At 40.4% G+C, this 15,000-nt stretch overlaps 1 protein-coding gene across 1 annotated transcript in view; it reads right to left on the bottom strand.

The window, feature by feature from the left end:
- The window catches only part of LOC128507531 (WD repeat-containing protein 7), a 130,895-nt gene that overhangs the window by 43,702 nt on the left and 72,193 nt on the right, over window positions 1-15,000 (bottom strand). Inside the window, exon 21 of the mRNA XM_053478520.1 lies at window positions 1,595-1,819. Within this exon, the coding sequence (XP_053334495.1) occupies window positions 1,595-1,819 (225 nt within the window). The remainder of the gene's footprint in view (window positions 1-1,594; window positions 1,820-15,000) is intronic.

The following is a 15,000-nucleotide window of genomic DNA, read 5'->3' as shown; positions in this document are numbered from 1 at the left end:
CATTAAACATCAAAAATCATTATTCACCATCAAAGCCCATCAGACACACATTCACCACCAACATTCACCATCAACCACCATTAGACACACACACTGATTATCAGACACCAATATTCACCATCAGACACTAACATTTACTATCAGACATCAATAGACACCAGCATTCAGCATCAAACATTAACATTTACCATCAAAGACCATCAGACACACACATTTACCATTAAACACCAACATTCAACTTTAAGCACCATCAGAGATGCACATTTACCCTCAAACATCAAAAACCAACATTCACCATCAAACACCATCAGACACCAACATTCACCATCAGACATCATCAGACACCAACATTTACCATCAGACACCAACATTCAGCATTAGACACCAACATTCACTATCAGACATCATTAGACACCAACATTCACCATCAGATATCAGACACCAACATTCACCATCAGATATCAGACACCAGCATTCACCATCAGATATCAGACACCAACATTCACTATCAGACATCATTAGACACCAGCACTCACCATCAGACACCAACATTCACCATCAGATATCAGACACCAACATTCACCATCAGATATCAGACACCAGCATTCACCATCAGATATCAGACACCAACATTCACTATCAGACATCATTAGACACCAGCACTCACCATCAGACACCAACATTCACCATCAGACACCAGCATTTACCATCAGACATCATTAGACACAAACATTCACCATCAGACACAAATAATCACAATCACACACCAACATTCACCATCAGACACCAACATTCACCATCAGACACCATAAGACATCATCAGACACCATAAGACATCATCAGACACCAACATTTACCATCAGACACCAACATTCACTATCAGACATCATTAGACACCAGCACTCACCATCAGACACCAACATTCACCATCAGACACCAACATTCACCATCAGACACCATAAGACATCATCAGACACCAACATTTACCATCAGACACCAACATTCACTATCAGACATCATTAGACACCAGCACTCACCATCAGACACCAACATTCACCATCAGACACCAACATTCACCATCAGACACCATAAGACATCATCAGACACCAACATTTACCATCAGACACCAACATTCACTATCAGACATCATTAGACACCAGCACTCACCATCAGACACCAACATTCACCATCAGACACCAACATTCACCATCAGACACCATAAGACATCATCAGACACCAACATTTACCATCAGACACCAACATTCACTATCAGACATCATTAGACACCAGCACTCACCATCAGACACCAACATTCACCATCAGACACCAACATTCACCATCAGACACCATAAGACATCATCAGACACCAACATTTACCATCAGACACCAACATTCACTATCAGACATCATTAGACACCAGCACTCACCATCAGACACCAACATTCACCATCAGACACCAACATTCACCATCAGACATCATAAGACACCAGCATTCACCATCAGACACCAACATTCACTAAATCTCATGGTGTGTGTGTGTGTGTGTGTGTGTGTGTGAGTGAAAGAGAGAGAGAGAGACAGCTGTGGAACTCACAGGTGTGTCGTGCCAGTGAATAGTTGGAGCCTCCGGTGGTGAGGCCGAAGCCGTCGGGCGCCTGTCCGCTGGTCCTGGAGCGGGATGGCAGCCTGGGCGGCTCGATCTCGGCCCCGAACTCGGCCCCGATCACGCCGAGCAGGACGATGGCCGTGGCCTGTTTCCTCCGCTCCTCGTATGAGTTCGAGATCTTCTTCACGCTGGGAGGGAGGTTACTCAGACATCCTGAGGAGGAGGAGAAAGAAGAAGAAGAAGAAGAAGAAGAAGAAGAAGAAGAAGAGGGGTTTGGAACGAATTACACTGAAGAACAAATAATCAACACAAAATTACATCATCATCATCATCATCATCACACCAGCAATAAACATCTCAGACCGGTTGATGTTAACGGTCTCGCTCATCTACCTTCGGTTCTACAGTAACACGGTAATACGTGGAGGTGATGAGGGAACACACACACTTTTGTAACAGTCTGTAACACGGAACTTTACACACACAAACTAATAAACTGTGTGTCTGTGTGTGTGTGTGTGTGTGTGTGTGTGTATTCCGTAAAGGCCCTGTCTATGTGTATGTGAGAGTGGTTGTGGTATAGACTTTGGATATGAGTGTGTGTGTGTGTGTGGAAGGGGGGGCGGTGCTGTACATACTCTGGCTTTGTTGTTTGTGTGTGTGTGTAACAGAAAGCCTGAATGTGTGCGCTCTACATTAGAGGCCCAACGCTTGTGTGTGCTTTATTGTGTAGCATAGTCTGTGTGTGTGTGTGTGTGTGTGTGTGTGTGTGTGTGTGTGTGTATTGTAAATCTGAGGTCACGGTCAAGCTCGGCTTGCTAAATGGAGCGCACCCCCAACAACCCCATGCACCCCCTCCCCCATACACCCCCACCCCGTCCTGCTGCACCCCACAATAAGAGCACCGGAGGGGGTTACGCTTTCGGAAATGTGCTGGTGAGGGGGAGGTTTTTATCCCCTCACACACAACTGCACCCCTCTGCATTTCACACTTATTCACTCACTCACACACACACACACGCCTCAATTAGACACACGCTGCAGAACGGCACACGTATTAACCTCTGCACTCAGGCCTTTGCTGAATGCACACGTGTATAGCACAGCCGGGGTGCGGCGTGTGCTTGCCTTGTGTGTGTGTGTGTGTGTGTGTGTGTGTGTGTGTGTGTCTGTGGTTGGTGAACAAAGGCTATGACTCGGCTGGGCTTCGGTGTGAGCACTGACCGCTTGGCTTGGTCACCTGATCACCATCTGACCACCAATCAGCTTGTCCTAAAATCGGCAGCGCGCGTGTGTGTGTGTGTGTGTGAGCGAGAGAGGGTCAAAAGCATGAACAATTAAGAGGAAAGAAGAAAGTACAAAAAAAGAAAAAGACAGGTGTTTCAGAAAAAAAAAAAAACGAGTGGTAGAAATGTTAAAGAGCAAAACTAGACTGAAAAAAAAGAAACTTTCAATTGGGATAAAGAATTATATATATATATATATATATATATATATATATATATATAAAAAATTAACCCCAAAGTGTGTACTACAATAATAAGCTAAAATATAGATTTCATGTAAAATAGTAAAATAATAATAATAATAATGTCATATAATCTACATAAAAAAAAATAAAGGTTTTGTCTGTACATTGGTCAGAATTCGTATCTTTACTTTCCATACATCGGAGGATCTGAAACCAGTCTTAGCCAGATTATATCCCGGCATCGCACACACACATCACGTTTACTGAATCTTCTGCAGTCCTTAGATCTCTACCTGAAGTTTAATCTGCACCATCAGTCAAAACTAAATGTTAAGTAAAAGTGATGTTATGAACAGTTACGTGTGGGATTTAATAATCTACTGTAAAATAATCTACTAATGCGCTCCGGTCTCAATGTAAACAAACACCTGCACCAATAGATATTAATTAGAAAAGATAAAGTGAATATTTTCACTGGGATTAGTTCATATTTTCACTTTGGCTGAAATAACAGCGCTGAAGTGGTATAAGTGAATTTTAACACGCTGGTGTGGTTTTAAGACAAAACTGCATCTTTATCCGTGGGTCAGGTGTCGGAGAAGAAGAAAGATGAGGTGTACTGTAGATAGAGGACGAGAATGGGAACAGGTGCATGATAAAAAAGAGGGAAAGAAAGGAAAGGGCCAGGGGAAAACGGAAGAGGGAAATTCACGCTACATGATCTCGCGGAATCTTCAGAGGGACACATCATCCTGTTTGCGTTCCCCCACCTCCCTGCAGAGACGCTCGCTCTGTGTGATAAACCTCATCCTCACAGGCTCCGCCCACGTCATTCAGAGCACCTGGACACTTTTCCGAGTCTCCCCGAGTCTCCCCGAGTCTCAGATCCCTCAGCAGACCGGCTTTCACGATCTCGCACCGGTTCCGCACAAGACGTTTGTTTGTAATAAAATCTGCGCTTATCATCTCAGACTACAAACGGAGATCCATCTCGCTAATCAAAAATCTTTATTAACAGAGGCTAATGGAAATCCATATCTTTAATCCGGTGCGGAACTGAAGAGGAGACGTGTAGCATCTCGTCTCTTTCTTTCTCTCACGCACACAAACACACAATTAGACAAAAAGGTCAGAGATGACTTTCGGGTTTATAAACCGATTTACTGTTAAAGAGCAAAAAGAAAAAGAAGCCAGAGCGTTTTATTTTGCTTTTGATTTGGTTACTGGTTTTAAACGGGATTCTTTCAACCCGTCTATTGTTTTATTTCGACAAAAGTAATTGCGTTATTTCCGTTTCGTCTTTCTGTGCGGGACGGACTAATGCGATTCCCCCGGTCTTACACTCCACCGTGTAGCGAGCAGAAACGGCCACCTTCAGCCTGATTCAATTCCGGCCCAATTTCCTCAATCGCCTCTGATTGGCTCTCATGTGACCTCTGACCTTTTGGGCCAGGGCATCTCTGAGAGGGTGAGTGGCTGCTTTTTTGTTATCAGTTCCACACACACACATACACACACACACACTTGGACACTGTGAAGACATGGAAGAACCCTGCAGTGCTGAGGTGTCTTTAATTGTGATGCCAATCTGGCAGCAATGTCGATAAAGACAAACACTGTCAATTTATCTCATCCTCTTCTGCTCGGTCCAGGCTCTCACACACACACACACACAACATTCTTAGTATAAGACGGCTAGTCCGAGTATCTTCTTTCTATAGCTGGGGTCAATAGTACATTGAGCTCTGGTTAACCACCGTACATAAGACTGACACACACACACACACGACTGATAAAGTGGAACACAAGCTTGCATGTTCAAAAGTTCTAAATGAGCTCACACACTACTTTGTCTTCCTGTGTTACACACGTGGGCAGACAAAAATGAACAGACAATTATAAAGAGACAGTTAAATGTACAGAAAGACAAAAGAGAAATTTACACATGGATAGACAAAGATAGACAGATGAAATACTTAATGTTAGGAATAGTATATTTCAATTATTATATATTTAATAATTACTTAAGTAATTATTCAAATACTAATAATAACGAGGGAGACAGACAGAAGGCAATATATAGTTGGATGGACAGAAAGAACAACACATGCAAATAGACAGATAAACAGATGGATAGACAGATAGTTAGATGGATAGAGAGATGACTACATATAAATAAACAGCTAAACTGACAGACAGACAGAAAAACAGACAGGTATTTTAAACACAAAAAGTAAGTAAGTACAGTAAGCCATACAGACGGCTAGACAGTAAGACAAACAGCGAGGTGGACGGCTAAACAGTAAGACAAACAGACAGTAGAACAGACGGCTAGACAGTAAGAAAGGCAGACAGGTAATGGGACAGAGCGCTAGACAGTAAGACATGCAGCCAGAAGAACACATACTAGGGCAGACAGCTAGACAGTAAGACAGAGAGACAGAAGGAGAGACAGCTAGACAGTAAGACAGACAGACAGAAGAAGAGACAGCTAGACAGTAAGACAGACAGAAGGACACACACACACACACTGGGACAGACAGTAAGATAGACAGATAGAAGGAGAGACAGCTAGCCAGTAAGATAGACAGTATGACAGACCGACAGTAGGACAGACAGATACACAGACAATAAAACAGACAGACAGAAGGACATACAGCTAGACAGTGGGATAACCAGTTAGACAAATAAACAAATAGACATAGTTATACAAATGTAAATTATAAAGAGGCACTAAGACAAGCAGACAGACAGTAAAACAAATGGTAGGACAGCAACAGGAAAACAGACAAGCTGATATTAAGACAGACAAAAAGGTACAAACACAGATTGACAGACAGACGGACAGACAGACAGACGGACATGTCTCTGCACATTTATAAAGATTCAGGTGGAGTAAAAAAACGGTAATGAAAAGTAAAGATGTTAAATATATTACAAATATTTAAAAACATTTGTACACTTCAAACATTTTAAACTAAATGTTTCTATTTATTTATTTTTATCTTACTGTATTGATGCAACAAATCAATAAACAATTATTGTGTATGAAATATTGAAATATAAAGTCTGTAGGTTTAATCCGAGTGTCAGCGGTGTAGAGACAGGACTCGGGGAATGCTGGGAAAGAAGGAGGATTTGGGAGAAAGCTGACTTCAGTGGCTTTATGGGTTAATGGAGCACTAACAGGACACTGACGGATCGGATCAGCCTGGACACGCCGGTGTATTTCCTGCTTCTCATCTCCGCCTGCGCTGCGTACGGCTTCGTGCACCTCGGTCTGTGTAAACCATCGATTTTTGAACCACATCGATCCTCCACCTTTGATATGGCCAAGATCTATTTTAACGACATTGTATCTAAATCCTATTTGCTGCTCCCTGCCTTCAAACATAATAAACTAAAAAGGCTGGACGACGGCCCGCTGGCGTTCTTTTTTTTTTTTTTTTTTTGTAAAAACAACGTTATTAATCTTTTCAAAAAGAGACGGATCTCGGCAAGCTGCGCTCGGACGGAAATAAAATTATCAAGCGGGGGAGAGCATCAATTAAAAACGGTTCAGAAAATGCAGTAAGCCATCCCACACACACACACACACACACACACACAGAGATAATACGAGCTCTGCATTTACAGAGACCTGGTCTAAAAAAGAGCATGTTTCACATTAAACATAAAAATAAAAATATGATATCCCTTAAATACATCATTATAATGTTCAGTGAATTGCTGTGATGAAGGAGGAATAAAATACTCCAGGACTTTACAGAAAAGCAATAATGATGTATGACAGGTAACAACTCTGCCTCATCATGTTGTTGATTAATTTCCTAAAACACTCATGAACTGATGGTGATTTTTTGCACTCATGCATCGTACACAAAGGCGTTCCTCCTTCTACTGTCCTTTCTTTAGTTTACTTCTTTTACTTTAATTTTGCCTCTGTGTTATCCACTAAGAAAAAGAAAATGTGCGAAAGAGACAGAAAAGAGGAAGAGACAGACAGATAGAAAGACAGAAAAGAGACACAATACAGAGAGAGGGGTGCCAAAAAAGAGAGATAGAGAAAGATGAAAAAAGATAGATAGAGATACAGCAGGACCGCGGCTAGAGAATTTAATCCGTTCCCTAGGCGAGTTCTTAAGGTGAAATGTTGTATTGTAAAACATATTGTCCCATAGGAAATAATGTAAATGCAGATAATCCGTTCCAGCCACCCAAAAATATTCCCAATATATATATTCCCAAGATATTTTTACATATTAAAACAACAAAAACATTTTTAAAAAGACACGTAAATGAAGTATAATATGAACTAAATAAAACATTAAACCTCACTTAAGCTTAATTTAGGTAAATATTCCTCTTGGCACCGGCTGCTTTAAAAACCAAACTGAATGCGGCTCACTTTTCTTCTTGCTACCGTCCTTCATTCATAAGGACTCACGGTGCTTTGTCTTCACTAAATCTTATTTAAAATGCAAAGAACAACACAAGTGAATATGTAAACTCACTTTACATGGCTTTTCACTGACACAAAAAGGTTTTAAACGATTCCCGGACATACGGTTTCTTGAAACATTTTAGTTCTCAAGGTAAAAATGAGTGAGCGAGATAGAGGTGTATAGAATGAAAGAGAAAGAGAGAGAGAGAGAGAGAGAGAGAGAGAGAGATTGGAGGATAGAGAAAGAGAAATAAATAGAAAGGAAAAAGAAAGTAAAAATATAAAGGTAATGGGAGGAAGAGAGCAATCTAGAACCACATAAACATTCTAGAACTTCCCAAATAATCCAGAGAAATACGAATAGTCTAGAACATTACAATATAATGATCCACATACATCACTTTACAAGATGCTGAACATTCTAGAACACGCAGAATCTTTTATTAAAACACTAAAATGATCTAAATCAGCATGAAAATTCTGCAACACTGTTACTGTACACTGTTACTGTACGGATAGATCACTACAAAACAATCCAAAAAAACTCAAGCATTCTAGAACACCATAAACGATCTAGATCACATTCATGGTAAATATTCTAGAACATTATCTGAATCTACTATACCAATATACTACACACAAAAAAAGCTAAGCTCTAAAACAGTACAACCAGTGTAGAACACTGCATAAAAAAAATCTAGAACAGATTTAGAACATTTTAGAACATGCCAAATTTTCTAGTTAAGATGATCTAGAACCATGTAAACATTCCAAAACATTCGAATTGATCAATCTGACAATCTAGAACCTGAAAAAGTTCATAATAAACACTTCACAACATTCAATCTACTGCAAAAATATACTACTAATCTTGAACTCTAAATCTAGAACAGTCTAAACATTCTAGAACACTAAAAATTATCTTGCAATCATGAGGAATTACATCATAAACACTTCACAAGACTTCAAAACACTAGAACATTTTAAAGCTCCAATAGCAATAAGCATATATATTATAAATGTATATAAACAATCTAGAGCACTATAATCAATCTAGAACACTGGGGACATTCGACAGGAGCCTGAACGTCCCATTACTTTACAACATGGGGAACATTCTGGAACCTTCTGACTCTAGAACCCTCTGTCTAACAGTGTAGAACAGCCTGGCTCCTCAAACCTAAAATATTTCATCTGCATTCTCTTGTATTCTGGACACACACACACACACACACACACACCCACACACACACACACACACACACACACACAGACTTTCGGCAGTGTGGGATTATCAGGCCGAGTCATCTGCACAACGCCCGCACACACACACCCCTCTTGGTTCCCACGATGCTTTGCGCTCTCAGCCAGCCTGGCCGCCATTGATCACCGATACGCAGGCAGGTAAAATTTGATAGCCGGGGATTGTGGGAAACCATCGATCCTGGCTGCAGGAGGATATCTGAGGGTTCTCATGGCAGGGAAATAAATGCTGCTTTTTCTGTGTTTTTTCGGCGTAGAGTGAAAAACAAACAAATAAAATAATAATAAATAAATAAATAAATAAATAATGAAATGTCCAGAGGAGCACGGGAAGGACGGAGGAAGGTTCCCCTGATGAAACGCTAAGACAAAAGAGGTCAAGCGCTCGTGCGGAATTCATTTACGAGATGTCAGACGGACGATAATTGCAAACGCAATTTGTGAGAAAGGGGCAAAAAGCGCGGGGACGCTCAGGTGCTGTCCTTCTGCTGAAGGTTAACTAGGTTCGCTTCATTTTAGATTGGCAAGGCAGAGGGGAAAAAAAATTGTCCAACCTGTACACACACACATACACACACACACACACACACACACACACACACACACACACACACCAAGATCCAGCACATGACATCTCAACTAACTGAAAGAATAAACTTTCTCTTCTTTCTCTGTGAATCTATATATCGGCGCTGTTAAATGAAACAGTGCGAGAGTCTGCGTAGGATACCATCCGCGACCGAGCGCAACGTTCCTCAGCGATGATGGACAGAAATATTTATATTTTAATAAAATACACATTACACAAAATAAAGTGCCGGGACCGAGGGGCAATAAAGTGCAGGATAATACTTTTAGAGGATATTAAAATATATATATAAAATATGTGTTGCTTTGAGATACTGATGTCAAAAAGTGAGCTTGAGAGAGAAATTGTCTGTGTGAGCGAGTGAGAGTGATGGAGAGAGAAAAAGAGAGAGAGAAAGAGGGTGAAAGAAAAAGAGAGAGAGTGAGTAGTGTGAGAGAGGGATAGAGAAAACAAGTAAAAAGAGAGAGAGGTAAAGAGTGAGTAGTGTGAGAGGGAGAGAAAAAGAAAAAGAAAGAAAAAGACAGTAGTGTGAGAGATGGAGAGAGAAAAAGAGAATGAGTGAGAGAAGGAGGGATGGACAGATAACAGTGGTATTGAGGGGAGAGAAGCAAAAATGGATGGATGGATGGATGATAGGTGAATTAATGAATTAATGAATGAACACATGGATAAAAAGGATGGATGGATGGATGGATGAAAATAAAGAGATGATTAAACAAAGATAGACAATAAGTGGCTGTGTGAGCCAATGAATAAACGAATGAACAACATTAATGGACGGATGGATGGATGAATAAACAGAAATATGATGGATGGATGAATACAGGATTGCAGCAAGATAGTGATGGAATGGATGATCAGAAAGGATAACACAGATGAAAGGATGGATGGATGAAGGAGTGAACAGACAGAGGGATACTAGGTTACAACAGGTGGATGCTGGAAGATACGGTGCAAAGAAAAATAATGCATGATAGCGTGGGTGAAGGGATGAAAAGACCGAGGGATGGAAACACGTAGGCTTGAATGGAGCGATGAACAATGATGGACGGACGGACGGACAGAGGGTAGGATAGATGCGAGCGAAGACGAGAACAGAGAAGATACCAAGAGAGAAGAGGACGGAAGAAGAGAAGAGGTGATTCATCTGATTTGAGGAGAACGAGTGGAAAACGGGGAGGAATGAGTGCGGTGAGGGACAAAGAGAGGGAAGAAAGGGTTCATTAGGAGCGCGCTCGGGTACTTTCTCGCGCGACCAAGGGAGAAAGAAGCAGCAGGAAAGCACTCAGTCACACACACTCTCACGTCTCTTTTGAAGAACACACAGCTGTATTATTAGAAGTGTGGCGTGCATGTAGGGAATGTGTAATGTGTAATCGCTGTGTGTGTGTGTGGCATTTCAATAGAGGAACAGCCGGCCGGTATGAAGTGCGAGTCCGCTGAGACCTCGGCCTCGGCTCTGTAATAAAAGAGTCCACAAAGCGTTTCTGACTGCGCCTCTCTGCCTCTCTGCCTCTTCCTCAATACAAGACCCCCTCCTGCTCTGCTCCTCCGCGCACACGCACGCGCACACACACACACACACACACCCTCCCCTCTATCCACGCTCTTTCTCCAGCCCCATTTACACGCGGCTTTATCAATAGGCTGCGCTGCTGAATAGCCAACACGCTCTATTTGGCTTCCAGTCAATTAAGCTTTAAGCTGTCAGCAAACAGGAGTTTTTAAGTCCATTCGGAGAGAGAGCCGATGGCATCGACGCTCAGCAAAGAGCGCCGTTCGACCGCCGCCGCGGAAGCATAAAGGACGGGAAATGGCGGGAAAAACATAGGGGGGTGGGGTGGGGGGTGAGCTGAAGGTCAGTCCTGTGGGTGAATACCAAACTTACAAAAAAATATATATATAATATTTAAGAAACAATGTATTACTAATATTATTCTTATTATTATTCATCTTCTTCATTATTCATCTTCTAGAATATATCTGTGTATCCCTCTGTCTGTTCACTCCGTCACCCATCAGGTAACCAAACCATCCATCATCCTTTTTCATCCATCCATCCATCCTCCCATGTGTTCCATCCTGCTGGACATCAACTCGCCATCCTTTATCAAATATCAGTTTATTCCTCTGTCTATTAATGTGTTCAGCCATTCATCCACCATCATCGATATTCCTCCATTCATCTATTCTTTAATGTGTTCATCCATTACATCATTTTATCTTTTATCTATCTACTCATCTATGCGTCCATGTGTTTATCCATTATACTTCCATCCATTCATCTCTCTCTCTCTCTCTCTTTCCCCTCACTCACACACTCTGTCTAGCTCACTCCCTTATTTTCTCTCACACACACACACACACACACACACACACTCACACATTCTCTCGCTCTCACTTTTTAGCATCATGCATTAAGATATCAGTAACTCAGAACAAGGTGTGGGATCACCTGGACCGCCGTAACCAACTTCATGAGTCTGGCTCGAAGACCGTTGCTTTTCAGAAGAGAGAACGAGTAAAACAAAACAAAAAAAAACAACAAACCAACAAACAAACCCAATGCTAAAGTTAAATGAAAAACATTCCCCTCCTCTAGTTATTTATTTATTTTATAATCGTTCCCGCTGAAGGTTTCGTTTCGCTTCCTCACTGCATCTACGTGAGCGATACTCTAAACTCTAAACGTCACCAGATTTAAGGGGGGAACAGTGGTGACACTTTAACACATCGCCCTGTAGTTGATTATTTTCCTGATGTAATGTTCAATTCCTTATATGGTCACTGATTAGCATAAATTATGACATCATAAGTCATGAACAATACTTACAGTTCTGTTGTTTATGTATGAGGATGTAGAGAATAAAACACACACACACACATCCCTGAAGCAGGGTGGTAAATGTATATAGTGGTGTGTGTGCATGTGTGTGTGTGTGTGTGTGTGTGTGTGTGTGTGCGCGCTCTTTCTCTGTGTCAGTGAGATTCAGTTCTACCACAAAACCTTCAGCCATGAGATATTTACCAGGTTCATCTGGGATGATCCTCTCTTAGCCCTTACAGGCGCGGGGCCCATCAAACAGAATAAGCAACAAGCTCTGTGTTCTCTTCTCACACATACACACATACACACACACGGACACACGGACACGTGCCTTCAGCAGGCCCCGTAGGTCTAAATCCAACGCTACGGTTCAAATGCGTATGTGGAATACGTTCTGGGTGTAAAATGCGACGAGACGTGCCTGGGAGCAGGAAGCAGGAAGCGAGAGTGGTGCATTGTGGGTAGAAGGGGAAAAACCTACAAAATTTCACACCTTCCTAGTTCCTTGTCCTACGATCTGTTCGCTCGTATTCGCCGTAGCGTTTTGTTCTTAGAGTTTCGAAGCTCTATTAAAGACACTACGGTAAAGATCAGGACACTCTTTCAACGAGCAGATTTTGTATAGGAGGTATATAAGGACTGTGTGAGCACCGCCCCTCCCCCATCCATAATGAGCAAACGTATAGCTGATGTACATTACCTGCATCAGACAGACGAAACCCGAGCTCACACTTACAGCGCTTCCTGTGTGCATATGTGGAAAAATGAAGACGACAGGGTCTAGACAACGGGAGACACGCGCGACTACAAGCGCGTGGTGGTGGTGGGGGGGTGTTAGTGTACACGGACTGTTGTCGCTGCTCTCCAAAACTTCCAGTAAGGTTAGCGCCAGTGGGTTAGAGGTCGGATCAATAGCGTGGCTTCCAGCATGACTAGGTCCAATGTACATTTGTATATGTGAGAAAGAGAGAGAAAGAGAGAGAGAGAGAGTGTGTGTGTGTGTGTGTGTGTGTGTTTGTCTGCCGAGCTGCTTGAGACGGAAGGGCTGGCAGGATGGAATCAATAGCAGAAAGACACCTAGTCTCCTCTTAGCTAGTCTGGTCCAGGGACAGGCGTGTATAAAGGCTAGGATCATCTGCTTATTCAGCAACGCGCACACACACTTGCGCTTTCTCTCTCTCTCTCTTTCTCTCTCACACACAAACAAACAAACAGACACACAAGAACAGCAAAATAACAAAATGGAAAGGGCTGATTCATTAATACAGGCATTAGATTATCATCTCGTCACTGCGACTGAATTAAACAGGTTCAGAATCTTAAACCTAAACAGCGCTGCAGAAATACACACAAATATACAATATACCTCCAAGAAACAATAAATAAATATAAGTGATACGGCGTCATATCACATTACGATTTCTTTAGGAAGTAAAAAAAAATCAGGTGAAAATGGAAAATTTTTCCATGTGCGTGAGATAATTTAAAATTTATACATTTTTTTTCCCCCTGAAAGTAAAGGACATGATATAATGAGTTTTAGGTAAGTATCATGTGCACTTATCATCACTTTATACTGAAAAAAAATAACATCTTAGCATGTGAAAATATACCATGAATATAGTCAGATTTTTCTACAATTTCATAAAATGAGATTACAACAAATCAAATCAACAATTATTAGGCTTATTTTTGAAGAAAAAAAATACATTACTGAAATGATCTTGGCAGATAATTTTGTCCATTTTAAGCATTTATTACTTGAAAGAAGTAACATTCTCTGACTAAGAAATAAATTAATAAAACACTTTTTTAAAATTTTTGTACAATTTGTTTAGAAATAAACTTTGGTTTGTTGTAATCTAGTTTTATTAGATTGTAGATTAATTAAATTTTATATTCAAGGTGTTTTTAATTGCTAAAAGGTCACTGGTTTTTCGATTTCTTCTTAGCAAATTAATTCTCAAATCTACCTTTAATGTCTTAATATAAGCTCACATTAAGACAAATATACGATTATTAAGCTTATTTCCAAATATATTTTACTATTTTTTTTAAACATACATTTCTTATGTTAGGGGCAGATAATTATATTAGTTTTAAGTATTTATTTCTTGAAAGAATTTAAATTATCTATCTTACTCATAGATTAAAAATAAAATCATTAAAATGTCAAATATGTTGCAAAACAAGCTAAATTATTCCAATAAGCTGATTAATTTGTTTTACATAGAAATGTATCTACACTTTCGTAAAATAAAATTACAACAAACCAATCTAAGATTATTAAACTTATTTCTAGACAGATTTTTACTATTTTTTAAATAGTAAAGTTTTTCTCTCAGCAAGTTTTCTTGCTCTAATGGCAGATAATTATTTATTTTAAGACATTTTAGGTAAATTTGATTGGATTAGAGAATATTTCGCTTGTAAACATGCCTCTTTCTTTTGCAGTGTACAGTAGTATTCAAGACATTTTCACATCACAAGATAATATATGTTTGCAGTGTGAGGGAAAAATACTGTGCACATGCAATAATTTATACTTGTTTTCTTTTTTTTCTTATTTATACTTTTTCTTATTCTCATAATTAATAGTAATATTGTTTTTTTATTATATATTATTATATAATAATTCCCAGACACCTTTGACAGAACTTCCGGCTGTAGCATGAGTCTTATTTTTACATCTAAACCCTAATCCACTTGTTCTAACATGTTTTGCTGATGGTTTCCATAGTAACAGCTGACGTCAGACTCTCTACATCAGGCGTTTCCAAACTTAACGAGATGTGAACAT

The sequence above is a fragment of the Clarias gariepinus genome, chromosome 19, assembly GCF_024256425.1.
Source record: "Clarias gariepinus isolate MV-2021 ecotype Netherlands chromosome 19, CGAR_prim_01v2, whole genome shotgun sequence".
In the NCBI taxonomy this organism is placed as follows: domain Eukaryota; kingdom Metazoa; phylum Chordata; class Actinopteri; order Siluriformes; family Clariidae; genus Clarias; species Clarias gariepinus.
This window is presented reverse-complemented; position numbering and strand designations above follow the sequence as displayed.